This window comes from Corapipo altera, unplaced genomic scaffold (genome assembly GCF_003945725.1).
Source record: "Corapipo altera isolate COAL_440 unplaced genomic scaffold, ASM394572v1 224, whole genome shotgun sequence".
NCBI lineage: Eukaryota > Metazoa > Chordata > Aves > Passeriformes > Pipridae > Corapipo > Corapipo altera.
Genome location: NW_020884959.1, coordinates 2,147,856 through 2,175,515, shown reverse-complemented (window position 1 = coordinate 2,175,515; position 27,660 = coordinate 2,147,856). Strand labels below are relative to the sequence as shown.

Here is a 27,660-nt window from a genome sequence, read left to right as displayed (position 1 = left end):
AAGTACTGCTGCAACAGGTACAGCTCTGCAAATACCTGTTCTCAGGTGACAGTCAGAATTAAAGCACAGCTATAGTCAGGTCCTGAGTGTATTAATATTTTTAATTAACAATTACATCAACAATATTTTTAATTAACAATTGTTTTTAAGTAACAATTACATTAACAATCAAACCAACAATCACCAATTACATTAACTGTTTAATTAAAAATTAACAATATAATTCTCATCAGAGGAGAAAGGAACTTCTCCTCCCAACTAATCATCACTTTCTGTATCACTGTATTCTGATGAGTCAAACCATTCCTCACTTCCTGCAGGAGGGAAAGTCTGTTTTCCAGCACCTAAAACTAATTAAGAAAGTGCAACATTTATAAACCAAGAAAAAATGAACTTCAGAACAAATATGTGATAGTATTAAGGGATCCTAACCTAGCAAAACACACTTCAGACTACAAACTAGACCAAAATACTCAAAACTACTTCCAACTGCTTTTTTTCTGTGTGATAGAAAAATGCTCTGCTGCCTCGAAGTCGCTGTCAGAGAGCCTCTCACCTCTTTTCAGAGAATCTGAGCAATGTGGTAAGTGTCACATCTCTGAAATAAATCAGTATTTCAGAGAAAGCTGATGCAAAACCGAGGATGCTCATTATTTTATATATTATAAACACAGACTCATTCAGTCCTTACCAACTAAAAAAGGGCTTTCCTCTTCAGACTCCTCCCAATGTTCAAAATCTAAAGACACGTGAATATTCTGTTGATAAAAACACTGTTTGAAATACCTGCTCTGAGGCACAACAAATGTGTTCAAAACATTCAATAACTCTCAAATGAATTTTCACTTCACCTTTTTCTTCAGTAATTTGCACCACGCTCCTTGTTTTTCTTTTGCCAGAACAATCACAGCCTCTGTATCCTTAATCACACATGTGGACTTCTCTGCAAATACAGACTCTTGCAACTCCAGGTCAGCCAAATAAAGTTTTTCTTCTGACCTAGCACTGCAATATAAAAAATTTAAAAAATTAAATGCAAACTGATCATATAACACTTCGTTGGTTATACTTAAGTTCCTTAAACCTACCTGAAAACCACCTTCTCTTTAGAGAACTCGCATTTAGTGTCAGCTGCACTTGGTATTTTTACCTTCAGTGTAACAGTCTTGTTATCTTGAAACCACTTGATTTCTGGATGATAGCTGAAAGAAAAGTAGTTCACTGGGATTATTTTTCAAAACAGAAAACCACTGAGCTCTAACCAGGCTGTCTTGCACACAGCCAGAGTTTTCCCATGAAGTCCCACAAACTCAGCCAAGTGTCCCCATCTGCAGGGGCACTGACACCAGCAGCAGTGCCAGGCAAGCAGGTGACAGGGCACCCACCACTCAAGTTTCCTACAAAAACACCACAGTCCCAAATCTTTGGAAGAGCAAACTGACTAATTCAAGTGGGGAGACACACTCAGTTGTTTGAGATCCAAAAGAATCACACCTACTCACTTCAGGATGACATCACAGTCTGGTCTTGAAATGCCAAAGAAAAAGCTAACTGTGGTTCTTGTAGCTTATTAAAGAGTTCTTCTAATGTGTTCTGCAGCAAATACTGTGGTATGTGCTAGCAAGATCAATCTCTGACACACAAAAGAAACTTCTCAGTTGACCACAGACACAAATACAACCCTGTCTGGCAGTTCATATAAAAGTAAAATGGGAACAAATCACTATTTTCTTACCATTTATGCTGATGAAGCATAGAGTCTTCTGTTTCCTCTGTTTGAGCTACATCATCTGAAAAGACAACATCCAGAAACATCTCTTAGACCTATACTATAGAAACATGTATTTGCAGAATACCCCAGTACCATCATTAAAATAACTTGCTAGCAACGAAATTACTACTGCAAGACTGTATTTAGCCTTTATATTGGGTACTTCCTATCCTGAATGATTTCATAAAGTTAATGATTAACTGAAAATTTTAACTAACAAGAGTATTATAGCTGCTGTAAGAAAACAAAACAAAAAAAACCAAAAACAACAACAACAACAAAAAACAACAACAAAAAACAAAAAACAACAACAACAACAAAAACCAAAAACACCAAACATACAGTTTTCCAGGTCAGGTAAAAGTTTATTGCAGTTTCAAGACATTATTTATTTGAGACCTGAAACATGCCATTTTGGGAACTGATGGGGACTTTCAGGGATGAAACAACTCACACTGGTGTCACCACCACAGTTGGAAACACAGCATTAATGTGACTCTACCACACCAGGGAAAAAAAAAGCCTTCCATGATAAGCAGTCCCGGATCTCACTTGACTTTGTCTGCTGCAACTTTTTCATCTCTCAGCTTTCCCTGCTCCAGACTCATGTGTCTCCCTTCTGTGCCTAAACACTTCTAAGCCTCTACTGACTGAATACCACATCCTTCAGATTAGATTAAAAAGAAATGGGGGGAGGAGGGAAGAGCTATTTTCTGCCACCTCAAATCTCAGGAAAAAAAAAAAAAAACACCTCCCAGAGAACAACACTGTTACTCAAGCTGATATTTCCACAGATTTTAAGCACCAAGCTTGAATTCAAGTTTGAAAACCACAGGAAATTATGAGAAGGTTTACCATGTGGATAACTCCCAGAAGGATTACAACTTTCAGGAGAAGCTTCTTCTATTGACATATCCTGTGGACTGGATGCCTTCTCTTCTACACATGCTGTGCCCTCCTTTATGCTTCTGAACACAGGAAAACAATGTTTTAAAAGAAAACCACAAATGATACCCAGTGAACTTTACCTTACAGAAGCTCTCTTGAGTCCCCCTTACTTTACTTGTAGCTTACTAACAAAGCCTGCAATAAGTTCTGAATGTTTCAACAGTAGTATCAGGCTTAGTGATCCGTAAAAAGTGATCCAAGTAGTTGCATTAAACATATCTGAGATGGAGCCATGGCACACAGTACCACAATAAAGTTGGCTGGTTTCTGGCATTACATGCTTAGGTGACCATGTGGAGGTTCCCAACCTTCCTCTCCTGTTCACTAACAGCATGAAAGGAGAAATGAATGCAAAAAGGTTGTGCCTGGAGGTAGCAGAAATCTCACAGCCTGAGAGTCCTCTGTAAGGAATAAAACCTGAAAAAAAAGCCTTCTAAGCATCAGCAGTGCAAACACTGTTCTCATACACCAAGTTTAAACAAGAATGGGAAAAGCCAAATCCTTTGGTTAAGATTAAAATCCAGCACAGTTCTAGACAGGAATTCAAGAGCCTCAATCTAAGATGGAAATGGAGTATGGATGGGGTCAGGGTTCCTCCTCTTGCTGATCAGTGAAGTCACAGAACCAACAGCCTAAATGAACTTGCTCAACCCTGAGACAGCACAGCCTGTGCTGGTATTCCAGGACCTTTCTTTGTTTACCCAGCAATAGCTACTCTGGAAGAAAGTAACTGAGATTTTTTTCTTCCTTGTAAGTACTTTAAAACCCTTGGCTGGTCAGACAGAAATACTGAAATTTATTTTCAATGACGGCTCCCCAGACTGAAGATTAAGTGGCTGCACTGGGGGCCATGCAGGGGCCAGAACAAAAAGGCTACAGATATCTGGCTCATAAACATTTTACATCAAGGGCCTAAGAATCTGCAGCAGAGCAGAGTGAGATGTGCCCTCCCACCACACACTGTATTTACTCAGTTCTAGAAGTTTACAGGCAAAGGAAAAAAAGTTCAGTGTTGCTTCTGCAGAACCCACCCTGCAGCCACACTCGTTAAATGTACAGCTCTAATCATTTCAAAGGAAACTGGTTACATTTTCCAGCTTGCACTCTGCAGTTGAACACACACAGACAACATGCTCAACTGCTCTGACTCGTACTAGGTACTGACTGGTAAGCATTCAAACCAGCCACTGACCATAGTGAGTTGGAACAGAATCCATTATTTTCATCATTAACTCAACTGTCTCCATCAAATTCTAGTCTAATGTTTTCTAGAGCTGGAATTTTCTTTCTCTTGTGGTTATGTGACTAAAGAACAGTTAAAGGGAAGCAGACGCATCACAAACACAATTGTTTCTATGTTTAAATGAAAATCACAGTATTAGTAACAAAAATATTCAGTTAAAATGAAATAGTATTTTTTCCTCAGAAAAAAAAAATCTGAAAAATCTGAAAATCTGAAAAAATCTGTGGACACTTACAAGGCCTCCAAGTTCTCTGCATAATCTGACACTTGCACGTGCCTACACAGCTTCTGAATTTCTGCCAGATGTTCTGGATTGTCAGTTCCCAGACCGGTGGACAGAATCTCAGATCGAATGTTGTACTCATTGATCCACACCTTGACACTGGAAAGGTTGGAAACCCTGACCTTGAATTACACAACAAACACAAACCACAGTTCTTAAATGGTCTCAACTCCAACTCAAAGATGCTCTTTAAGTCAAACTTCAAGTATAGCCCTACTGACTTACACCTGTAAGCAATTTGTTTTCTCTGATTTTCACACAGGAACCCACTCACGTTCAACTGTTTTCCAAGTATCATCATCTTTTTTGTTGTTACTACAGCTCAAGTACCTGGCAGTGTGTCCTGTCTAACAGAACCAGGGGGGCAATGAAGTAAACAATCCCAGCCCTGATCATGTAAGTGACAGCAAAAATACACATCACATAGTTAGAGTAACTGTGAGTCCCAAAGAGCAAACTGCTGGGGAAAGGAGGGTGAGGGGCACAGTAAGAAAAACTGTGAAGAAAAACCGAAGCCTCAAAATTGGTGAAAGGTTGAGATACACCATATGAAAAGAAGCAACTAAAGAGAATGACTTCCAGATCTTTTTCTACTCAATTTTTCAGCTTACTCACTCCACAAGACCAAGTCACCTGCTGGATGTTAACATATGTGAAACTGTAAAACAAGAAAAATTCAAGAAGAAGAGCAGCCATTTTTCCTATTTTGGACAAGAAAATGAAGGAGAAAAGCTTCAGTATTTTTTAATTTGCAAAAAAATTTACACTAGACAGCAAAGTAGTGCAAGCACTGTAAGAAACAGCAGACTCAAATGTAAACAGAATAAATTAAATCTAGTTCAAGAGCTCTTGGGTATCAGGAAACCATCTTGGAGCATCCAAGTTTCATTCTTCCGGGGGATGTGTGATGAACTGCAGAACTGATTTTACATGACAAACTCCTGAAAAGTAGTACTGCCAAAATACACTTTTGTTAAAAACTTTGTGGACTAGTCTTGGACCATGTCCAGATTGCTTCTAAGCACCTCCAGGGATGGAGACTCTACAACCCCTGAGCAACCTGTTCCAGTGCTCAGACAGCACCACAGCAAATTAACCAGCACCACTATGTGAGTACCACACAGGATAAAATCACTACATGAACAGACACAAGGAGAGAGAATAATGGGTGCTCTTGTTGTAATGGAGTTAAGATACCAAGACTTCATAGTGCTGTCATTCTGTACCTACCACTGGGTCAACCCAAACTGTCTTTCCCAAGGTATGGACTACTTTTGCATGATGTAGTCTTCCTTTAATTTTGTGACGAATGCCATCAGTCACCTAGGAAAAAACAAGGTATCACTGCACTTGGGATGTATCAATACCAACACAGCTTTACAGTTACTTTAACTATAAAACTCACTATAATGAAACAATCTTCTGAGCTTAACAATGAAAAGGGTATTCAACAAATAAATAAAGAGTTTGGAATAAAACAGTGGAATACTCCACCTTAATTGTAGCTTAGAATAGTATTAGCCTTTAAAGGAGCTTCCTCAATGAAAGAGCACTCAAACCGAAGTCAGTTTACAGAGGCTACCCTTCTGCTGTTCCTCCCCCAGATTCAAAAGCAGCAGTAACCTGTTCTGGCAGAAGCCATTTAAACCACAGAGAAGAAAATCCCATGAATTTCACTGTATTATTTTGCAGGAAAACAAAAATGGAAACTGACTTCCTGGAATCTGGGCCATTGGCAGATATTTAGTGGTAATACTAATGAAGCAGAAATTTGGTACCTAAGTTTTACAGTCTGTAACTGTTTCCTTGTAGAAAGTAACACAGAGAGAGAAGGTAAAGAACATAAAGGAAATAGCATGCAAAACCTGCTCGATATTACCTTTGGGTTCCATTCAGTTTCATTATCAATGGGTTTCACTCTACAAACTACAAATTCCACAGCCTGAGGTGGCAGACTCTGAAACCTTGCAGGTAAATGAAGCAGCTGATCACTATTGACTTGACTTGTTCTGCCTTCATCTATATATTTAATTGTGACCTTACAGAAAAAATGTTCTTCCTCTTTTGCTGGAATGTCTACCACCTGAACCCTTCATTTAGTAGGAAAAGAAACACAGAATTATTATTCATGTAACCAGTTGTGAAAGGATTTTTTAATCTCTCATTTTAAAAATGGCATTTTCGCAGCACTGTAACTAGGGAAGGGGGGGAAAGATATCATCCTGTTTGCCATTCAGCAAGTTAGAGAGTACGTGAGAGCTTTTGATAAGCATGATTTGAACAGCAGTGGGTTTTTTTGCTCCTTTTGGGGATGGATTGACTTTTTTTTAACAGAGCAGTCAAATTTTTAAAAGGCTTTGTATAAAAACACACATGAATAAAGTAAAAAGCCAACAAAATTTTACCTGTGGCAAAGGGCTCCCTCATATAACCCATAAAATGCTGACTTCTCCACGGTGGTTACAGAAATCCTTTGTCCTGGTACCTTAAAATAATTCTGCATTTCTTCAGCAAGAACTGTGTATTGGTCCTTTTCTTTCTCCACTATTCGGCCAAAGTAGTTTGTTGCGTGTACAATGTGGAGAGGTAGAATCTGAAAGGATCAAACACATTAAGCAGAAAGGAGGGCTGAAGGATTCCTTAAATCAATGGAACGTAAGTCTTTATACCCAAGATCACCTACCTCTTTCCAGCCCCAAAAGGTGCCAGATGCTGCTGTACACACACATTTCAGAAGATGAGTTATTGTTAATCTTATTATTCTTAATCCTAAGTGCCTGTAGTCCAGTGGACAGGGATTCAAGGAGCAAGAACTGTTAGGTCTCAGCTGATGATATTCCACTTCAGTGAACACCAGTGAACCCTGCCAAGGTTACTCACCACTAAGGCATTCCACACCATTCCAACTCAACTCTAAGTGCTCTCCAGCCTGATAGGGCGTTTTAGAAGAACTGACTGCTCTTTTTGCACTAAAATGACTTAAATGAAAGACTACAGGTCTACAGCTGTCAACACCTATGCATAAAGTGCTGGGTGATTCCATCCAAAAGGCGGTGCCAGGCAGGAGTGCTGAGATGCAAGTGGGTATGTGAGGCCAGACAGGAAGAATGGCAGGGGCCAGACAGGCAATTCCCACTTACCAGAAATCCTAAAAAAAGCACCAGGTGCTTTTTTTTTTTTCCTTCCTAAAAGAAGGAAACATCACACCAGGCTCCAAAGAAAAAAAGGAAGTGGCTGATCCAAGGGATGACCCATTTGTGAGACAGACACCCTGGCTCTGGGGCCACAACCAGCAGAACTGAAAGAGGAAATGGAGGTGGCCACAAGTGCTGCTGTGAGAGCACCTCAGGTAAAGTTTCTAAGGGAGCTGGAGACACAAACTGCTGCTGGGATGCAAAGAACCACCATAGCAAATTCACCCCAATAGCCATGAAGGTTTTCTGAATGTGGAACTATTAAAAAAAAAATAGAACAACACTGTAGCAGAAGCACTCTGCAGCAAAAAGCACCAAAGCACTGACACTTTAGTAGGAAATAACTGAACAGTTCTATTTAGAAGAGAGGAGCTGTATCCCACTTCCTGTGGGTCCTGTAAATGAGTACACAAGTTTCAAATTCCAAGGCCAGAAAATGCTTAGTTTTCATCAAGTTCGCATGAGCACGTCAGTTAAGAAAAAATTCTCACTTCCAACAACACATCTGTCACCCTCCACTTCAACTCCCCTTCACTCCCAAACATTACTTTGTGTTTCCTCTACAAGAACTATAACTTAAGTTTCTGTAAGCCTTCATCTTTGTTAATTTTAGTATAAGGTCTTAAATTATAAAGGGAAAGAATAAACAGAGTACAAGTCATCTTCCCATGGAATGTGAATCGTCAAAGCAGAAGAAAAATCTAAGGTAAACTCAATCACTTGCAAAACAGTTTCAGTTCAAGCTAAGGACACAAGGAAAATCTGGCAAGGGAGAGGGGGGAAAAACTAAAAAACAACAAACAGCCAAGACAAATGGTGTACATACTGCAATAAGATTAATGGAATACAAAAAAAAAAAAAAAAAAGTAGTAACATGCTGAGTAGCTGTTTAAGACCTGTCCTCTTGGTAACCAAACCCAAGGAAAACTAACTTACCATCACACGTTCAGGTGTTTTTATCATTTCATCTGGGATATTCTGGGCCATGTCTATTGATACATTAATCTGATGCCGATCTGGACACACTGTTCTATTCCTACATTGAAAAACATCACAGGTTTAGAAAAAAAGCTCTTTGTTTTCAGTTGTAAACTATTTTTACTTGACTTGCAACAGGCAACATGGGAAAAAAAAAAGAAAAAAAATCATGAGCAAAACATGTTTCAGATAAATTCATCAAGGAATCAGCAGCAGTCATCATTCAGGGCACAAAAACCTGACATTTCCTTACCTGCAAATCCCAAATGTTTTAAGAGAGGCACACAGGGGCCTTGAAAATTTTTCATCTTCTTCAGATTCCAGCACCCTGGCAGCCAAATCATGCAGCTGTTGTGGAATTTCAGCTTCTGCACGCTTCAAATAGCTCAGAATCTCAGGTGCATGACATGGACTGTCCTCTGTCAGCAGAATGACTGATTTGGCATTTGTGTGTTCCTGATCTACAGAAGAATCCTAAAAATCATAAAAAAATGTTTTTGAAAGCTTTTATGTATCCACCACTAATAATCCAATGCAGCATTAACCCACTCAAGGTTTACTCAAACCTTTCTCAGAGTGCAGAAGTTGTCAGTCATGCTCTGTAGGCGCTGGCCAAAGATTCTTAGAGAAGGGAAACTGAAATGGATCACACAAGTTGCATCTGTAATTCCCAAGGGCTCCAGGCAGTCATCTGTTAAAACTAAAACACATTTCACACAGACATGTAACTTCAGGTACGGGAAGTATCACATCACATGAATAATGGCTGATTTCCTTCTCCCCTTCCACTGACTGGAAAATGAAGAAAAAGGTCTTTTCCCAATATACTTCCATAAGGTTTTATATTTCTGCAGTCAATAAATTCCATCAGCATATGGCAGACACACCATTTCTTGCCAAGCTCTAGTAATCTGGCATAATTCTGCATCTCCTGTCAGCATCACAGAATACACAGAACTGAGCACAGCCAAGTACTTCGCAGGAGTGAGACACAACACACTTGAAATACTGCAGGAATGCTCACAACTCTGTATGAACCCACAAAGTAGAGAGAAGCCCACCTTCTTGCTTTCAATGTATAAAATGGAAAACAAATTCAGTTTGAAAATGGATAAAACCCTTTGTTACTGCAAAAAAACTGCAAAGAAAATTCTACTGAAACTTACGGAAAATTATTACAATATATCTTTTTTCAGACTTAAAATCTCCTCTGTAGCAGAGACAACTGTGAAATAATGGTAAATTCTTTGAAAACACTGGAAATTATTAACTAATGCAGGGACAACAGTAACGGGAAAAAGAAAACAAGAGACACCAGCTGTAGCACTAAAAAGTAAGCAGACAACTGGAAAGAGTTCACAGGGATCTGCTTCTGTGGAAGTAATGAGAGGACCCAGTGTAAGTTCTTAGTGTAGATCTTAACTCAGCATGAAGACATAACCCCAACAAGACAGAGAGAGAATCCTCACCCAACACAACAGGAGTGCCAGAACCGTGCATTTTTCTCCACCTCTCTGAAACACAACTGACATTACACTTGCTCTCTTTATGTTTCTTCAAGGTAACTATTGAGTTGCTCTTCAGTGCCTGGATGACAAAGTGAAAAGTTAACACATTTCTCCAATGCAGCAGTCTCTAATCAACTCTATTAAAGTACTGTCTCTTACTAGAATCCAGCACACTTCAGATACTGCAAAGACGCACAGGGAAAGAGTTAATGAAATTTAGGTTCCTTATATGAAAAAAAAAATATAATATGGCAATTAAGTTCCTTAATTTTCGGTAGAAAAAGAAAACTAAAATCTCAGGTTCCCATGGATTAATAGATTTGACAGATAAGTTTAAGACTTAAAGTACAAATTTCATTTCAAGCTTTTCTCACATTAATGTGTCCTCTCTGAGTTGATTTCACCCTCTAACAACATGAAGACTCACCTTCCAGTCTCTCAGAACAAGTACTCCTAAAGTCAACCCTTGGAATATTTTCACAGGCCAGGTAAGATACTCGAAGTTGGTGTATGCAAGGATTAATATGAACAGATTCAACCCGACTTTAGCATCAACAAGCACTTCCTTAAGTGTTGGCAGGCAAGCAATTCTGATATGCTTGAAGAAATGAACTCTCAAGTATTCAAGGAAAATGTGTTAGATAGTCACAAGCCTGAACCAGATTTGCTTCCATTAACAATCATCAAAAAGTAAACATTCCAGATACACCGATGTTTGCATAAGAAGAAGCCTTCAAGTATCACAGCATCTATGCCAGCTTCTGCTGGAAAAAAGTCAGTTTGATTCAACTCAAAGTCCCAGTCTGACAGGTAGAATGCAGGTAAGAATTCAGGAATCAATTAGCCTTTTTTTCTCCACTAGCAGGGCAGGCTGGGGTTACTTTTAGCAGGAATAATTAAAATTCCAAATTCACACTCCTCCTTTATTCTCAGAAATCAAGGTATTTTTGTTTAACTTCACTATTAAAAAACCCCCTACTTATCTATTTAAGTTTAAATACCTTCTTACCTTATGAATCATCTCTACTTCATTTACTGAGTCAGTGAATATCAGCACCTTCTGAAGATTCGCATGGGTAAGATTCAGTATTTTGAGTGATTCAGCAATTTTGCTGCTGTTCATGCAAGGCTGCACAACCTAGAGACAATAAAACAGAGGGCTGGTAATTCATGTAACCCATACATATTTTACTATATAATTCTTCTTTTTAATAACCACTAAGCTTTACTCTATAATACTAAAGAGAATGTAGTACATGGCAGCTCTGGTAAGTGGGAGGTCTTCTGTTGAACCTACAGGAGATACAACTCTCAGAATGTATGCATTCAGGACAGCTTCCAGAAGCATAATTAAAATCCATCACATCATCAAAATCCCACACTAAGGTTTTACATCAATTTGAACTGATTTACTAATTTAAGTTTGGATTTTCAAGCACCACTACAAACAGAAAAGGAGGGAAAGATGGGGCAAGATTATTTACTAGAGCAGTGACAGGACAAGGGGGAATGGCTTCAAATTGAAAGAGAACAGGTTTAGATGGGATAATAGGAAGAAACTCTTCCCTGTGAGGGTGGAGAGGCCCTGGCACAGGTTGCCCAGAGAAACTGCGAGTGCCCCATCCCTGGAAGTGTCCAAGGCCAGGTTGGATGGGACTTGGAGCAACTTGGGATAGTGGAAGGTGTCCCTGTGCATGGCAGGGGGTGGAATGAGATGATCTTCAAAGTCCCAACCGAATCCTTCTATGATTCTACAAAAAGCTTCACACTCCCAAAGCATTCTGCACCACTGCAATACTCTTAATAACTAATGCATCCACACACCAACATATTTTGTTCTGCTGACTCATTAAGACTTCTCACAAAAACTCATAGTGTTTTAGTTTCCTGTCATGCTCAGGAATGTCTAGTCTTGGAGATTTCCCAACATTTTAGACCCCCAAACTATTCCATTTTGAGACACAGAAAAATTCAAATTGCATTTAAACCATTTTGTGTTATCCTTAAGGGCTACACCACACTGACTGGAAATTAGGTGAGAAGACACCGAAGAACATATAATAGGCTTTCTGGAAATTTCAGGTCAGAAGTTCAGTACTGTGTGGCACAGAGCAACAAAATAATTATTTTACTATGTCTGCTTTGGCACAGCTTACCTTGTAGTTCTGCCACTCACAGTTAACAACTGCAAAAACATTCTGATAACACTCTGGTCACAAATTATACTGTTCGCAAATACTTCACATCAAACTCAGACTCATTTGCACTAACCATGAAATATTCAAGGGACTATCTTCACCTTAGTCCTACAAGGAAGGTAAGAGACCTTCAGCTCATTCAGTGAGTCCCTCACACAGGACTTGAACAGCCACCTCAGCTCACACGTGGGAGGTGCACCCCAGCAGCCCGAGGTGCACCCACAGCACCACCTGCTTCTGACAAACCATCTGCAGCCACACAGACAAGCAGGGACATCATTCCCCAATTTTTACCTGTTGCACATTCCCACAGATGGCAGCTTCTTCAACAGCTGTTATCACAATGTAAGGATCATTCATGAACTCCTCCACCAAGGCTGGGATGTGTTTGTTCCACTGAGTTCCCACAGCAATGATCTGATGCACTGGACCCCCCCGCGCTCGAGCAGTGGCCTTCTTGTAACAATCTAATATAGTAAACACCTACAAAGAAAAAAAGGGGTTTTCTCTCCTCTCATCCTATTCCAGGGAGCATGTGACAGCATGGAAAAGCAACACCGAGCACACTGGATTTCCCAGTCACAAAACCACTACCACAGCAAACCACAAATTTCACATCCCAAAAGGAAGTGTTTGCTGTGTACAATTTTATCCTATTCTTTAAATGACTTCTGAAGGAAGAGAAGTGACATGACAGCATGAAGTAACAGCATGTGCACGTATACAGGACTGTAATGCAGGATTCTGTCCAAAGATGGAAACCTCAGGAAAAGGATCTGTTCAAATCTGCAAAGTACTAAGGCTAGACAAGAGGCCCAGAGGCAGTCAGCAAAAACTAGGAGGTAACCAGAAGACAAACCCAACCTGCCAATATAGTAATTTACAAATAAAAAAAGAAGGGGTGCACCATAAAATCACTGGGGTGCACCCAAAAATCACTAAGACAGAATGAATCTGTTCCTGATGGCACTACCTTAAATAAATGCAAACAGTCCAGCTATGGAACATCAGGATGATCAAGAGCTTTGATTCAAGTAAAAAAAAAAAAACAACCAAACAAAACCCCACCTAACAGGGGAAGTCAGATTTAATATATCAGAGCTCACATCTTCCAGTGTTTTTTCCCCCCTCAGTATGTGCCACTGTTTCAGACATGTACAACTGGAACAGCATTTTACCAGCTTACTGTATTACAACATTACCTGTTCAGTAGTGTCAGAGAACAGCACCTCAACCTCATCAAGAACAAGATGGCAAAGTCTACACAGTAACCAGCTCTTGTGTTCCAGCAGTCTCAGAAGGCTGTCTGGTGTAGTCACTATTACTTCACCTACCAGTCAGAAAAAAAGACTGAACATTAACTTACAACCTGAAATAATATTATTAAGACACCAAAGAACACAGCAGCTTTCTTAAAAAGGTCACATTTGAATTTCAGATGCAACATCTCGAAGTTAGGGAGTTTTCTGTTGTTTGGTTTGGGGTTTTGTTTTTTGTTTGCGTTTTTTGTTTTTGTTTTTCTGTTGTTGTTTTTTAAATAGAGAACACTCAACTCCATTTTCTGACTTCTGGTCAACAGTTCTTTTAAGTTTCCTTGTATTTTTCTACCCCTGCATGTCTTCCAAGACCTGAGTGGGCAAAGCTCTGAGATTCTGGAATCCAGTGAAATGTCTGAAGGTTAACAAGTTCACAAAGCAGGATGCCATTTTTTTCCAATAAGGTACTGAAAGTAGATATAACAACTTCAGAATCAAACAGCCAGAAGGGAAATAATTAAATATGTGCAAGGACAACTTTAGAAAAGTTCAGTTTGAAAAGTGGAATAAAGCACACACTGTAGCTTAGGTATCTACAGGCATATGTGTGCATGAGTACCTACATATATATATATATATACACATATATATATATATATATATATATAAATAAAACCACACCAATCCTGCAAATTTGTTGGTGCAAATACACCAATAGCTCTATTACTAAAAGATCTGGATCCATCCACCAGGCTCAAACTTGAATGATGGATGAAAGAATACAAACGGCTGAAATGGAAAATCTTACATATAGTTTTATCCATGGTTCTTGTTCCCTTGGCAAAAAAAGCCACTTTTGAAAATGCAATTAACAACCAAGGCTTAACAAAGGGATCAAACTAGATTAATAAACTGAAATGTTCTAACTACATACACTTAAGCAGGACAAGTCTCCCTACAGCTTTTTAATTACTTCTGTGCTGTTTCTGCATGGAGCACCCTCTGCATACTACTGAGATACATGCACAAAGTACTGAGCATTTATTGCATTACAAGTTGTAAACCACTATTTAAACAAACAAACAAACAAACAAAATCCCCTTCACTTTACAGAACCAAAAACTTAAGAAGCAGAAATTGCTTCTTTCACATGTTCCTGCAATTAAGACAGCCCACACTGCCTTCAAGCCCAACTAGGATGACAGAAAATATTCTCACAGCCTCGGGTTTCCACATGGCTGGTTGCTTCCTTGTTCTGCCCAAGGATTATCAACATTGGATGAAGGTCTCTGCAGCCTTTCTGGTACGTTTTCAGTAGATCAAAAACAAGTTGTGCCTTCTTCCATCCAGGACATACAATAAGTGCTAGTGGCTAAATACACAGGTACAAAAAAATTTGACACCACAGTACTAGACAGAAGTAAAGAACCTTTAAGAATTGTACTATTTCAGGATTTAGGGCAAAGCCACAATCTACAACACAGCCTTTAAGTACTTCAAAACTGAGGCTTTCAGTACTATAGCACCTCCTCAATGCACATGTTACAGACCCAAAGAGATGCATGCAACAGTAAAAGGTCCAAACATTTAACAGAAGCAGAGCATCTTGTCCTACTTGTTTACTGGGACTTGTTTTCAGACGTCCCTTACAAACTCAACAATTCTATTTCTGTGATCTAACACAAGTTAGAAAATTAATTATAGTATTTAAAACAGCTAATACCCATTTTGATTTAATGATTACATACCACTCCTGTAGAAACAAAGCTTCATCACAAACTGAAGTGCCAGGACATGAACCACTTGTTAGAGATTACTTGATAAATAAGTCTGGGACTCCCCCATTCACACAGCCCACCTCTGTAAGCCTCTAAGCAGAGGCCTTACAGACACTGGCAGGTATCATGAACATACACTGAGATCACATTCCAAACATTCACTGGCTTTCTGATCACTATTCTACAGTTGCACTTTACAGGAGTAACAGGTTTCTGTTCTAGGATATACATACTCCACTCGTGTGTGGCAAGGCTTGGTAGGCACTTTTAATCTGCAAAAATGTAAGAACTGGTGGAATATATAATAGAGGATCATTTCCCTGGTGGGAGATGGCAACAACATCATATCCCCAGGCTGCTGGCGGCCAACAGTAAGACTCTGTGAAGTTAGGGCCTGAAAATTTGTTCTGAGCAAGTTCCTGCAGAAAAAGAAATTAAAGAGTTCCACATGAAAACTGTGTGCTTAAACACTAACAATACATGACCAAACATAACACCAAGTGACTTAAAAGCTTTTGACCCACTGCAGACTACATGTCCTTAGCAGGTAACATGAAAAAAGTTCTTCTGGGCTGAGTTGTTAAATTCATTAAAATTCAAATCCCAGGACTTGTACCAGAGGCTGATATACCAGAAGAAATGTGTACAATTCTTACAGCATCTCTCTGAAGCTTCAACCACATGAACAATCTCCTACACATTCCTCAAACAATCTGAGGTATTACTGTAGTATTTAGTATATAAAGTTAAGGTATGATGCTTGTCTTAAAAAGATAATCAGTGTAACACCATGACACTAGCATTACCTTTTTCAGACCATCAGAAAGTGGTGCTGTTTTCAAAACTGATGATGGCTCAATTTTCTTGCTAAGGAACACAAAGTTTTTTCCTTCCCCAAGATTTTGAAAACTCTGAAACTAATGACAAATAGATGACAAAGGCAATACTTAACAAAAGGGGTTTAGCTTACATTCAACTCAAAAGCACTCACTGTATTTAAGAAATGGTATTTTGATGAAAATGAGCCACATAAAATTTTAAATATGATTCATGCATATCGATACGTTACACAGACCAATGACAGGACAAATACTCATTATTACTAGCTCTTAAAAAAAGGTTTTTCAAGAGGGTCTTAACACAACCATGTTAAACCCCTTAAGAGCAGCAGTGGATGTTCTGTGTACAGCTGGCACGAGGCTCCACCCCTGAGGCAACGAGCAGCACCAGGCAGGGACTGCAGGCACAACACAGACGGCAATTTCTCTCTGTTGCTCCTTCCCTCTCACTTCTTTGCTCCAGCATGGGTCCTCTACAGACTGCAGTCCCTTCAGGATCACCTGCATGGAGCTCCCCCTACTCCTCTGACCTTGGCATTACCTCTGTTTCTCATCTTTCTCTTCTCTTGTTCCCTCCCCTGTGGTTTTTTTGCCCCATCTTACATTCACAGAGGGTCCCCAGCCTGGCTGGCTGGCTCGGCTTTGGCCTGCCCTGGGTTTTGTTACCAACGCAGATGCCATCAGCCCCTGACGTCCTCCCACCCCTGCAGACCCAACACTACCAAAACCAAAACATCTGCACAAGAGAAGTTAAATGAAAGATGATGCTTGAAATACCTGCTGGCCATTTTCACTCGCGTGTGTCTGCAGGGAATTGGAACTTAACAACTGCGGAAGCCTGAGAAACACACGAGCACTAAATCCAACATAAATGCAAAAGTAAAATGTCATTTATAAATACCATCATTTCCAAAATGTCATGACGCAACGCAAAGTATTTCTGATGTATTATCTACGCCAATGAGAAAAACCCTTGAACATGGAAGAAATCAAAAATCACCCCTCTGAAAAAAAAAAAATAGTGAAAATAATCCTACAGAACTTTGTTCAAAGATAATTGACTTTAGAAGACTTTAGAAGAAAAACGGACTGGACTGCAGGAAAAAGGTTTCTTAAAAGTTTTAAAACATGAAACAACTGATCTTTACATCAGTCAGAAACTGAAATAGAAAACACTCCTGGGGCTTATCACATATGCATCAACTGACATGCAGTACATTAAAAGTACTGCACAAGTAAGTTCATAGTCATATTTCATTAAGTCTTAAAACTTTATAAATCACACTAAGAACAAAATAAAGCAAGTTAACACATTCAGTGTGCAGAAAAATACTTCCCCATCATATCCTTGTTGTTAAGCTACTGATTAGAAAGAACTGCTATTTTTCTTGTAGTCTGGGTAACCATCAGCAGCCTCAAATTCCCTCCTTCCCCACAAGATGTGTATGCACCTTCCCTTTAGCTGCCTAAGAGCAGCAACTAGAAACAGACTACAGCTCCCAGTTATCTGATTACACAATCACTTAAAATATTTAACATGCTGCACCATACCTGTCCGTTTGAAGTGCTTTACTTTCCTCCAAACGCAAACCCGGAGTTGCGTTGCCCATCTAGCAAGGAAACACATTTTAACACTAAAATACTGTCCAAAAGCAACATTTAAAATACAGATCCGTGTTATACTGGATGACTACAGTCTTCCTAATCCGACCTATATATGTTTAATTCAGTTTGTATTTCACGTTTTAATACAAAACGTAATACTTACGGGCACAGTATTTTCATTTACAACTCTGCTTGACCTTTGGGATGTCTCTTCAAGAACAGAACTAAAACCAGCAAGACCTAGAAAAGTAGAGTAAAAAATGCAGATGCACATTTTTGATTATCTGAACACATAAAAAGCCAGTATTTTTATTTACAGTGAGTTGCCACTGACATGTTTAGTTGCTTGTTTCATTTCCTAATGGCAAAACCAACAACAAATAGTTGTCTTTATGTAAGGATAACTACACAGGTGAACTGAGTGAAGAAGGGGAGGGGATGGAAGGTTCCATTACTTTTATCAAGAAAGCCATGAATCACAGTGACACAAGTCATCGTAAACATTCCTTTCAGAAGTAACTCTGTTCAAATCAATCCCTCCAAATTCCAAACAACCCAGTAATGCATCACTGATCAATGCCACAAGTAGTATCAGTAACACCTAATGCTACTACCATAACAACAAGCACTTGTGTGATCACCTCAGCCTCCCTTTGCCTATACAGCACAAAAAGGGACTCAAACTGAGGCACAAGGTTCATGGCTGTACTGCTTCCCCACACACAGTTCCCACCTGTCTCAGGATGTGGTGGTATCTTCTCCCCAAACGGCAGTTTTGGCCTAGGAACAAATGTAGGACCCACAAACTCCACTGGAACCCACTCAGCATTTAGTGACGCTTTGATGTCTGAATCATCTGCAGAACTCTCTCCATTCCCTTTAGGTTCCTCATAACGAGCAAAGTACTTTGTGACCAGATCATCATTAACACATATCTGTAAAACAAACTCTTTACTGATCACTGTCAGCAAGCAATAAGCTACACCCCTACATACTTGATTAGAATTTATCTGAAGCTTTAAATAACAGCAGTGATTTTATAAATTATAAAACAACTCAAACCAACCAACCAAACAGAATCCCAGACACAAGCAATACCAGTGAATGCTTTCTGAAGAATATTAACTCCAGAAAAGGAAAGTCAGTCCTATCTTCCTGTATGTTTTTTCAATGGGTGTTAATTAGTTGTGAGTTTCATGCTTCTGGCCAAAATTCTGTACTGAATTAACTTTTTCTGTGATCCCTTCAAATCTAAAAGAACTCCCTAATTCAATCTAGCTGGTTTATTTCTTTTGGACTCAGCACACATCAAAATCTAGTAGAAATAAAGTAATATTAAGCTAAAACTTCTTGTATCTACCATACAGCTGCTTAAGTCTGGCAGTAGCTACAGAAGAGATTTGGCACAAGTTGCACATTTTGGCAAGTGGAACTAGATTGGGGTTTGTTTTTCCAAATACAACTGGAGGATTCAGTTGTATACAAAAGCATGAACTTCCAGTTATTTTTAGAATATTATGCAGCTGCCCTACTGAAACATGTTCAAATATGATACTACAAAAAGGTGACATCACAAGAAGTGCACCAAATGATTTACACAGTTGTCCACTTGAAGTACTGGCTGGATTTCACTTGTCAGTAACTTCCAAAAAACAGTTCACATACAGGAAAATGCAATATCTGCCTCTTGGAATTTCTCCAGAAGTCTACAAGCAGAACTATAATAAACCTCTAATAAGTTGATGATTTAGCATCTACTGTATCTGATAGAAAATGCAAAACCCACAAGTCATGCTTTCCAGTCTTAAACTAATAGCAAAGTGCATCGATAGGTTTGAATATATAAAAGTATCTTACCTTTTCATCTTTTACAGTAACAAAAAGGAAGACCTGAAACACATTATCTTCTAGTGCCTGCACCTTGGCTTTAACCTCAGTAGCCTCTAAATGTAGTAGTGAACACAAGAACAAGAAAAAAAAGATTAAGCCCTTAATCAAACTATCTTTATTTGTACTGTCCAAGACAGACAAAACCGGAAATCACAATTCAATGCGTAACTTATTCCTGCAGAGAAGCTAAAACAAACCTAATAATGTTTGCTTTATGTGAAATAAACAAGAAAGTTAACAATAAAAAGTTCCTAAAAGGAAGTTGCCCTTACTCTTTGAATGAGGATTGAGAGCTGCAACAGATTAATGACCTCTCAAGACAAACTGCTCTTAGTTCTACGCTGAAGTCTTGGTTGATCTTTTAGACACTGACAATCTGGAGCACCAATGTGTGCTTTCCAACAGTGACATTTACTTTTTCTGAAAGAAGCTGTCTGTGCACATCTGTACAGCTTTGTTAAGCATTTCATTCAAGCAAACACAGACGATAAAAGTCCATTCCCAAATCCTGAAGCAGTTGTACCTACACTAATGATGGACTAGCAATTGAAACAAGTATGGATTACTACTTATGGGACAGCCTAGGAATATCTATTTTGTTATTGCTCCCTACTAACCTTTACTTTGCACAGTGATACTTTGATATGTGTAAAGGGAGGGGGAAGTAAATAGCAAGAAGTGCTACGCCTCGGTGTGTGAAATTATCAGCCTAAAGAACTTTTCTTGCTTTCATAACTCATCCCCTCCTTCCTAAAATACCTTCTGTGTGGAGTTTGGTATACTGGTAAGTAAGGAGGGAGGCAATTTTTCAGGTAGAAGCAAGTTAGCTAGTACAAAGCTCCAGGAAACAGTTGCTTTTTTACTAAGACCAAAAGCTGTCTCATATCAAAAGGGAAGGCCTAATATGGAAAAAAAAGCAGGACAGTCACTTGGAACACCAAACACGGGAAGGGACAAGAACAAACTGGATAACAATATGTGGAGCTCAATCTATTTGTTAACAACTGTTACAAAGATATTCCTCTTCTGAGCTGGTGTTTACATCCTTGCCAAAAAACAATGGAATGAGTGAACTCCTATGCCAGGTGTTGCCACCTCTGTACAAACCACCACGTGATGCTGATTCAGAGACTCACACTAAATACACAGAAAGGCTCCAATGTTCAAAGCAATTGTTACATGAATGCCCCCTTATTTAGCCTGCCTGAGGGCCAGATACAATCTAGTCAACCACCAAAATTTATGCAGCCTGGAAGCCCACAGTACTCAAAATGCAGTTCCACAAACATCTGTGCCTTAGTCTATACAAAAAAAATTATGCAGCTCCTTTATGTTTAACATACAACATTCTTAAATATAATCAAGTATACATAAATATAATAAACTTGTGTCTATACACAAGTACTATATTTCTCTAACAATTTTTTTTCCCCAAAATAGAAGCACTTTTTACCTTTGAGAAGGTCTCGAAAATACTGGATAGCAGCAGTATCCCATCTTCTGGCTGGTCTAGGAAAATAAACACAACAAGTTGTCCCACATCATCAAACATGAAAATGGTCATTTCAGAAAGAACTTTGTGCTTGTAAAGAAATTATTTTAAGTCATGCCAAATTTACAAAGTGCACCAACTACACATAAGCAGAATCCTACTATTTAGAACATTACTTCAGTCTTGGTAATATTGTTTCAGCTCACCAATAAAAGGAACTGAGCAAAATTACAGGATATTGCTTGGTCCAGGTAAGATGGCCTACATCCAACATAAAATATAATGGAATCATAGAATCATTTAGGTTGCTAAAAAACACCAAGATCATCGAGTCCAACCATTAACTCAGTACTGCCAAGTCCAGCACTAACTTATGTCCTCAGGTGCCACATCTACACATCTTTTAAATCCCTCCAGGAGGGGTGAATTTGACACTGCCCTGGGCAGACCCTCCAACATTTAACAATCCTTTCAGTGCTGAAGTTTTTCCTAAATCCAATCTTAAACCTTCACTGGTGCAACCTGAGGCCATTTCCTCTTGTCCTATCACTTGTTACTCAAAAGCAGAGCCCGCCCCCCACCTGGCTCCACCCTCTTGTCAGGGAGAGCCAGTTTTCCAAGTCTGATTTCCTGTGTTCTTCTTGAAATGTAATCCTTTCTAAAAAAAATTCTGCACTAAAACCTCCTCCTAGAAACCTTTTTCTTAAAAATGTATGAATAGAATGTGTTTATTAAACTCAACGTACCCTATTTTTGCAGTGTTTTCACAGAAGTCAAGATGCAATGTCACTGGCTTCGTGCAATACAGGCTACACTTCTTTGCCCTGTATGGGAGCCTTGTAAATACTCCCACTACCACTCGAATGCTGGAAAACAAAAGGGGAAATTACCTCACTTTACGGGCAGATTTTGTTCTCCAGAAGTCACTGGTCTCAGACACATCCTCCCGTTACCCTGTATCTGACAACACAGTTCTTCCAGGAATTTGGCTCCCACCCTGGAACCCCTGTCTTCCCTAAGAGAAGCACCATCAGGACTGGTGAAGGGATTTACTTTGGATAGGAACGAACATCCTATTTACTTGGAATCTTTCTGATCCTTTGTCACTGCAGTTTCAAGTCTTTTTGATATTTATCTTATAAATATCTTCCTTTTTAACCCTCCCACTACCACATACACCACCTGGCACCGCATATTCCAGTTTGCAGACTTTAATTCTGTGCGAGAAACCAGGTACGCTTAACAAGAAAATTTAATACACACACAAATTTGCATTTGTACTCATTTTCCTAAAAACGAATTTATTCGTTACACATGTATCACCAGGGAGTTAATCTTACCCTTTACACTCGGTTTGGTTGGAGATTTTTAATAATCAGCAAGACACTGCATGCAGCAAGCTTTTAAGGTGCATGTATTTATCACTTTTGTTAATCTTTTAGTGTGTTACGAAAAAAGCAGTAAATCACACATTTATTTCTAATTGAATGTATTTTAAACTTGGGGCATTGTCATGTTGTTTCCCAACACAGCAACAGTCAATTTAAAAACACTATTTAACTTAAGAATTATTTTTAAGTATTTTATATAAGCTTTAATTCTGTGGACTACTACGAAAACCAATTTGTTTAAGTTTGTTGTACTCTAAGTTGCATATTTTAATAAAGAAACAAACTTTAAAACTAAGAGCTGGAATAGGTTTCTCTAGAATAGATTTTTCGAGATTTTAGGAATAGAAGGTTTCCTAATGGCTTTGTCAAAAACCTGGAACCTGTGGAAACTCTTAGTAAACAATTAGTAAACTGCAGTGGGAAAAACCCCACAGATTTCTGTTCAGATGTCAAAAGCTGCTATAGAAAGTGAACTCCTGCTTCCACATATGGTTTGTAACTGATTTTCACTGACCATAACTTTAAAATTTTTTTTAGTATAGACCCACTTACTAAGGGAGGAAAGAATATACAAATAGCGTTACCCAGCAGTCATACATTTCAGTCATAACAAACTGACATTATTTCTATTTTGAATCTTTAAAAAAAACGAAGCCTAAGATGGAAAGCATCTTTAGAAGTTCACAAAATAAGGACTGGTTTGCACCCACACTTGCAAGAGCCTATCACCCAGCTAGCAGCTTCTGTGGACCCAACCCACACCTCAATTCAAAGCCTTATCACCGTGAACCCGACTAAGTGTTAATAGCATCTGTATCCATTAACTAACAAGTATCTTACAGTGATAAAAAACTCTGACACGTACTTGTCTGATTCAACCAAACTGTATTGGGCATAATCCACAAGGAAACATCTGAGCTGGTCACGAACCGCGTGGCCCTGGGCTGACTGAAAGACTGCCCTGCACCAGCACTTGAGCTCCTCACTGAAAACCACATAAACCTGAGGAAGAAAGAAGACAGCAGATTCCTGCAAATGGTCTGAATTACACTCAAAGGTCTTTCAGAGGCAAGAACACAGCATTTATTACACAACCCTACATTTTCTTTGCAAAATGCAAGCTTTGCAGCGTGTGCAGTTATGAAGCTTATAGATGAGAACACACAACCCACAGAGATCCCATTATCTACTTTTCTACGTAGCAATACAAGCCCCAAAAAAGCAAGCATCTGTCACTTCACCTTAAACCAATGCAAAGAACAGACTATTTCTATGTGCACGATACAGCAATGACTTTACCTGGCCGCCTTCTATCGCCTCTGGTTTTAATTCCTTCGCATCTTTATATTTGTTATAGAACTCAGTCATTTGAGCATTCAGGTTGTTGTATGCCACTTCATAGACTTGGCCTGGCACACATTCTTTCACAGCAAGCCAAAAGCAACTTGGATCTTCAATCTGGGGCAAGGGGTAGAGAACAAGTACTATTAACTCCTGCTAAAATGACAAGATGCTTTTAAGAACATCTGAGCAGCAAATGTACAAACAAAACTTCATCTCTTGTGAGGCACCTTCAAAATCATGGTGACTGATACTGAGCATACAGAATGTTACCAAGCAAACCACCTTTCACCTTCACACCGTTAGTTCATGAGATTAATTCTCAGCTTCCAAGTTTCTTTAGCACTGCAACACATGCCACATGAAGTCTGCAAGAGAGCAGCACTTTCTAAAAGCTGGTTAAACCAAACACTGGGCAAAGTGCAAAGACAAAGTTTTTTACTTCCTTATGAAGTCTTCAAGAGTTCGTATAAAAACCCTCAAAATATGTGATAAACCCCACCAATGGGCACTTTTTTGTGCTCAGAGTCTGCATGATGGCCAGTTTCTTTAAAATGGGGTGACAGCTTCCTGCCCAGCCTTTGTAAACCCTCATAGTCCAGTGTTCCAGCTCATCTGGGTCCAGAGTTGTTGTGGGTTAATCTCACCAGACAACTAAACCCCACACAGCTGCTCCCTCACTCACATCCCTGCTGCAGGATGAGCAGCCAATTAAGAGGATAAAAGTGAAAAACTCACAGGTTGATATAGTAACAGCTGACAAGGCAAAGCAAGAGCTGCACGTACAAGCAAAGCAAAATAAGGACTGTGTTCACTGTTTCCCATGGGCAATCAGTTGCTTGGCCATTTCCAGGAAAACAGGGCTTCATCACTCACAGTGCTGACTTGGAAAGGCAAATTTGATGACCACAGACATCCCCCTTTCCTCCTCCTTCCCTGCAGCTTTTATTGCTGAGCACGACATCCTGTGGCAGGAAATATCCCTGGGGTCAGCTGTCCTGGCTGTATTCTGTGTTTTCCACAACCTCCTGTGAAATTCAGTATAATCTAGACTACACTACACACAATTTAAGACTGCATTGCACAACTATCTTAGATTTTAGCTGCATCTCTTTTTTTGGAAAGAAAGGTTAAAAAGTGGAAGAATGGTGAGGAGGATAGTAAGTTTGCTCAAGTGACCTTGCAGCTGGTAATACCAAGGCCAGAACAATAACAGTGTGGGAACCCACATATGTTATGCCTACTGCTGTTTATCCTCTGTTTTGAGAAGTACAATTTCTGTGTAGAGACAACGTAGGTGTTTGGGGAGACTTGGAGGCACTGTCAGGGATATGCTGAGCTCCCTGTTTAAGGAGAGAGATGAAAACTCAGAAATCATGAAAAGCACTGGGTGGATCACGGCATGGTGGTAAATGATATGCAAACAGCTATTTTGTGAAGAAAACAAGACAAAACCTAAAACAAATGACAAAATGTTTATAACCCACATTTGACCCCACAGATACAAGGAGTACTGGTGAATGGACATACACAAGCACCTTGTTTGTGAATCTCACTTCCAGAAAGTCACGTGGAAATAAAGATCAGTCCTTCAGACTTTAAAAACACCAGCATACCTTTAATACCACAACATCCACGTTTGTCCCGTGTGGCACATTCATCACTGCTGTAAAAGAACAGCAAACATTTGATTAACAATTTTTAGAGCCACCATTTGTTTTGAAGTGTATCTTAAGAGCAGACACCTAAAAGCACCTGTGGATTTTTACTATCTATGTCAGGTGTATTAATCTAGGCAACTTGTTAACGTATTTCAAAGGGTTCAACCAGCCTTCTTAATGAGGTGCTATGCTGAAGTATATTTAAGATTTGCCATCTCTTCCATTCAAAGGCCAACGGACACAGGCTGATTGCAGACAAGGGCTGCTACAAGCTACCTACATGACTAAATGGGAAATATTTACGTGTTTAAAAAAAAAGAAGCAACCCACACCCTAACACTAAAGAGGAGTCCCAAACCTAGGGATTACAACGGAATAATTAAACTACCTGCAGACACAAACCAGCATCCCGTGGTATCATCCCCGCAGTGTCTAGCTTGCGACCTAATTCCCACTGGAAATAAGTGCCTAATAAAATGTTTCAAGAAGGAAAATCAAGACATCGGCCTTCCACTTCCAAAGCTATTGCTGAACAAATCACACTAAGCAAGCAGCAACACAGCTACCCTGCGGTCACAGCGAGCAAGAAGCTCTGCTAAGACTGAGCACTAATTATTCCCAGTTTAACATGACAATGGAACAGCCTAAACTCTTTGGGAGGCTTTACCTAAGGTCATTCGACACAAACCAAGCTCCTGAGTCACACAGAGGTATTAATATGTGGGGATTTAATTAAAACCCCTTTAAGAATCTCTAGGAAAAAAGCATTTCCACCTCATTTCTGACCAGACCCAAAAAAAAAAAAAAATCCCCCCAAACTACCAAACAAATAATGGAAAATAATATCACATTGGAATAAGGATGTGCCATTTTATCCTAAGTACTGCTCATTTGTTGCTGTGCCATAGATGAAGCACTTCATAATGCCTCTGCTAGTAGAGAAGAGTGCTTACACATGCATTACCTAAGGATATGCTCTTTCTGGCTAAGTAATTCATTTTTGAGGAGCATGTTTCTGAGAAGGTGAAAAGTGGGTGTCGATGATGATGATCACACACTCCAACAGTGAGATACACTGTGCTGCCTTAAGACATTTAAAATAGACGCCTTTTTTTTTTTTCAGCAATAACATGCGAGGGGCATAAATAACCTCAGCTAATGTCGCAGGTGGATTACTGCAAGCACAGAAAACGATTACTGCAAGCACAGAAAACGGACCAACAAAGCAGCGGGGACGAAGCACACACACAGAAAAGGTGAGCGCTCCCAACACACTCCCGGTAACATTCCCGCTTTGTTAAGAACTGAGCAAGAACAGAAGTATTTACTCAAACCCCCCACCCACCGCGGACAGCAGTTACCCTGTAAAAATGCAAGAACCACTTAACGCCTCGCCCCAACCCGCTGCGGTGACACCAACCCCCGAGAGGCAGCAAGAGCCTTCTCTGGCAATCCCGGTGCTCGCCAAGCCTCCTGGAAAACACGAACCGCCCGCTATCCCTCTGCTCCGTCTGAACACCGCTCACCGGGAGGCACTAACACGAGGAGCAGGGGAACATGTGACTGCTAAAACCCGAGCTTTTCCTCTTTATTCCGTCTTCCCCCGCCCCGACCTTCCCCCCTTTCCACCCCATCCTGCCATAGTTCCGTGGTTCTCCCCGCGACAACGATCCCGCCGAGCCTCAGTGCCCGGGCTCGCACGCACCGCGCTCCCGCAGCTCCCGCCGCTCCAAAGGGAAGCTTCCCGAGGAACCTTCCAGAAGCCTCTTCCCCCCGGAGCCTCCCGCCTCCAGAGCCACCCCCGCGCGAGGGCGGGCTCTGAGCGCCCGGATGGCGCATTCCCGGCTCCTTAAAGGCTTGGAGGGGAAAACGGCACTCGCCGGGAGTGAGACAGGACACCCTGGAGATGCTGCAGGAACGCTCGCAGCTCCACCCCACAGAGCAGGTTCCAGTCCAGCTTTTGGCCTTTCGATGTATATAAATTGGAAAACGAGATCCTTTTGATAACACATAAAAGCCTTTGTTGCGGCAAACAACTTGAAAAAGGAAGTTCTACCGGAACCTACGGGAAATTAATAAGTTTTTGGAGTTTGGGAATTATTTGAGACTTAAAGTCTCCTTTGTAGCAGAGACACTTTGTGAGATAATGGTAATTTGAAAATGCTGGTAGTTCTTTTAACTAATGAAGGGACAACAGGAAAAAAAAAAGAAAAGAAAAAAGACCAGCACTGGAAGCAGGAATATGTATCCATAAGGGAGAATATAGGGATGGTGCTTGGGTGTT

General features: G+C 39.9%; 1 protein-coding gene across 3 annotated transcripts; it reads right to left on the bottom strand.

Annotated features, from left to right (window-relative positions):
- Positions 1–145: 145 nt before the first annotated feature.
- TDRD12 (tudor domain containing 12) lies at positions 146–27,403 on the bottom strand. 3 transcript variants are annotated; one of them, XM_027663907.1, is made up of 31 exons: positions 27,082–27,403; positions 25,332–25,381; positions 23,674–23,832; positions 23,240–23,376; positions 21,730–21,849; positions 20,945–21,000; positions 19,459–19,544; positions 18,335–18,536; positions 17,765–17,841; positions 17,548–17,606; positions 16,774–16,852; positions 15,964–16,074; positions 15,391–15,576; positions 14,598–14,751; positions 13,326–13,453; positions 12,418–12,606; positions 10,935–11,063; positions 9,887–10,004; positions 8,984–9,117; positions 8,671–8,891; positions 8,376–8,475; positions 6,651–6,838; positions 6,125–6,335; positions 5,476–5,568; positions 4,198–4,367; positions 2,627–2,739; positions 1,736–1,790; positions 1,089–1,202; positions 852–1,005; positions 692–758; positions 146–344 (listed from the first exon to the last, which is right to left on the bottom strand). In XM_027663907.1, the coding sequence occupies exons 1-31, from the start codon at positions 27,386–27,388 to the stop codon at positions 259–261; spliced, it is 4,053 nt and encodes a 1,350-aa protein (XP_027519708.1). In that variant the 5' UTR covers positions 27,389–27,403; the 3' UTR covers positions 146–258. The 3 variants fall into 3 exon arrangements, with proteins under 3 accessions (XP_027519708.1, XP_027519709.1, XP_027519710.1); XM_027663908.1 differs by having other exon boundaries at positions 16,774–16,834; XM_027663909.1 differs by lacking the exon at positions 27,082–27,403 and adding an exon at positions 26,903–26,989.
- Between the last annotated feature and the right edge of the window lie 257 nt (positions 27,404–27,660).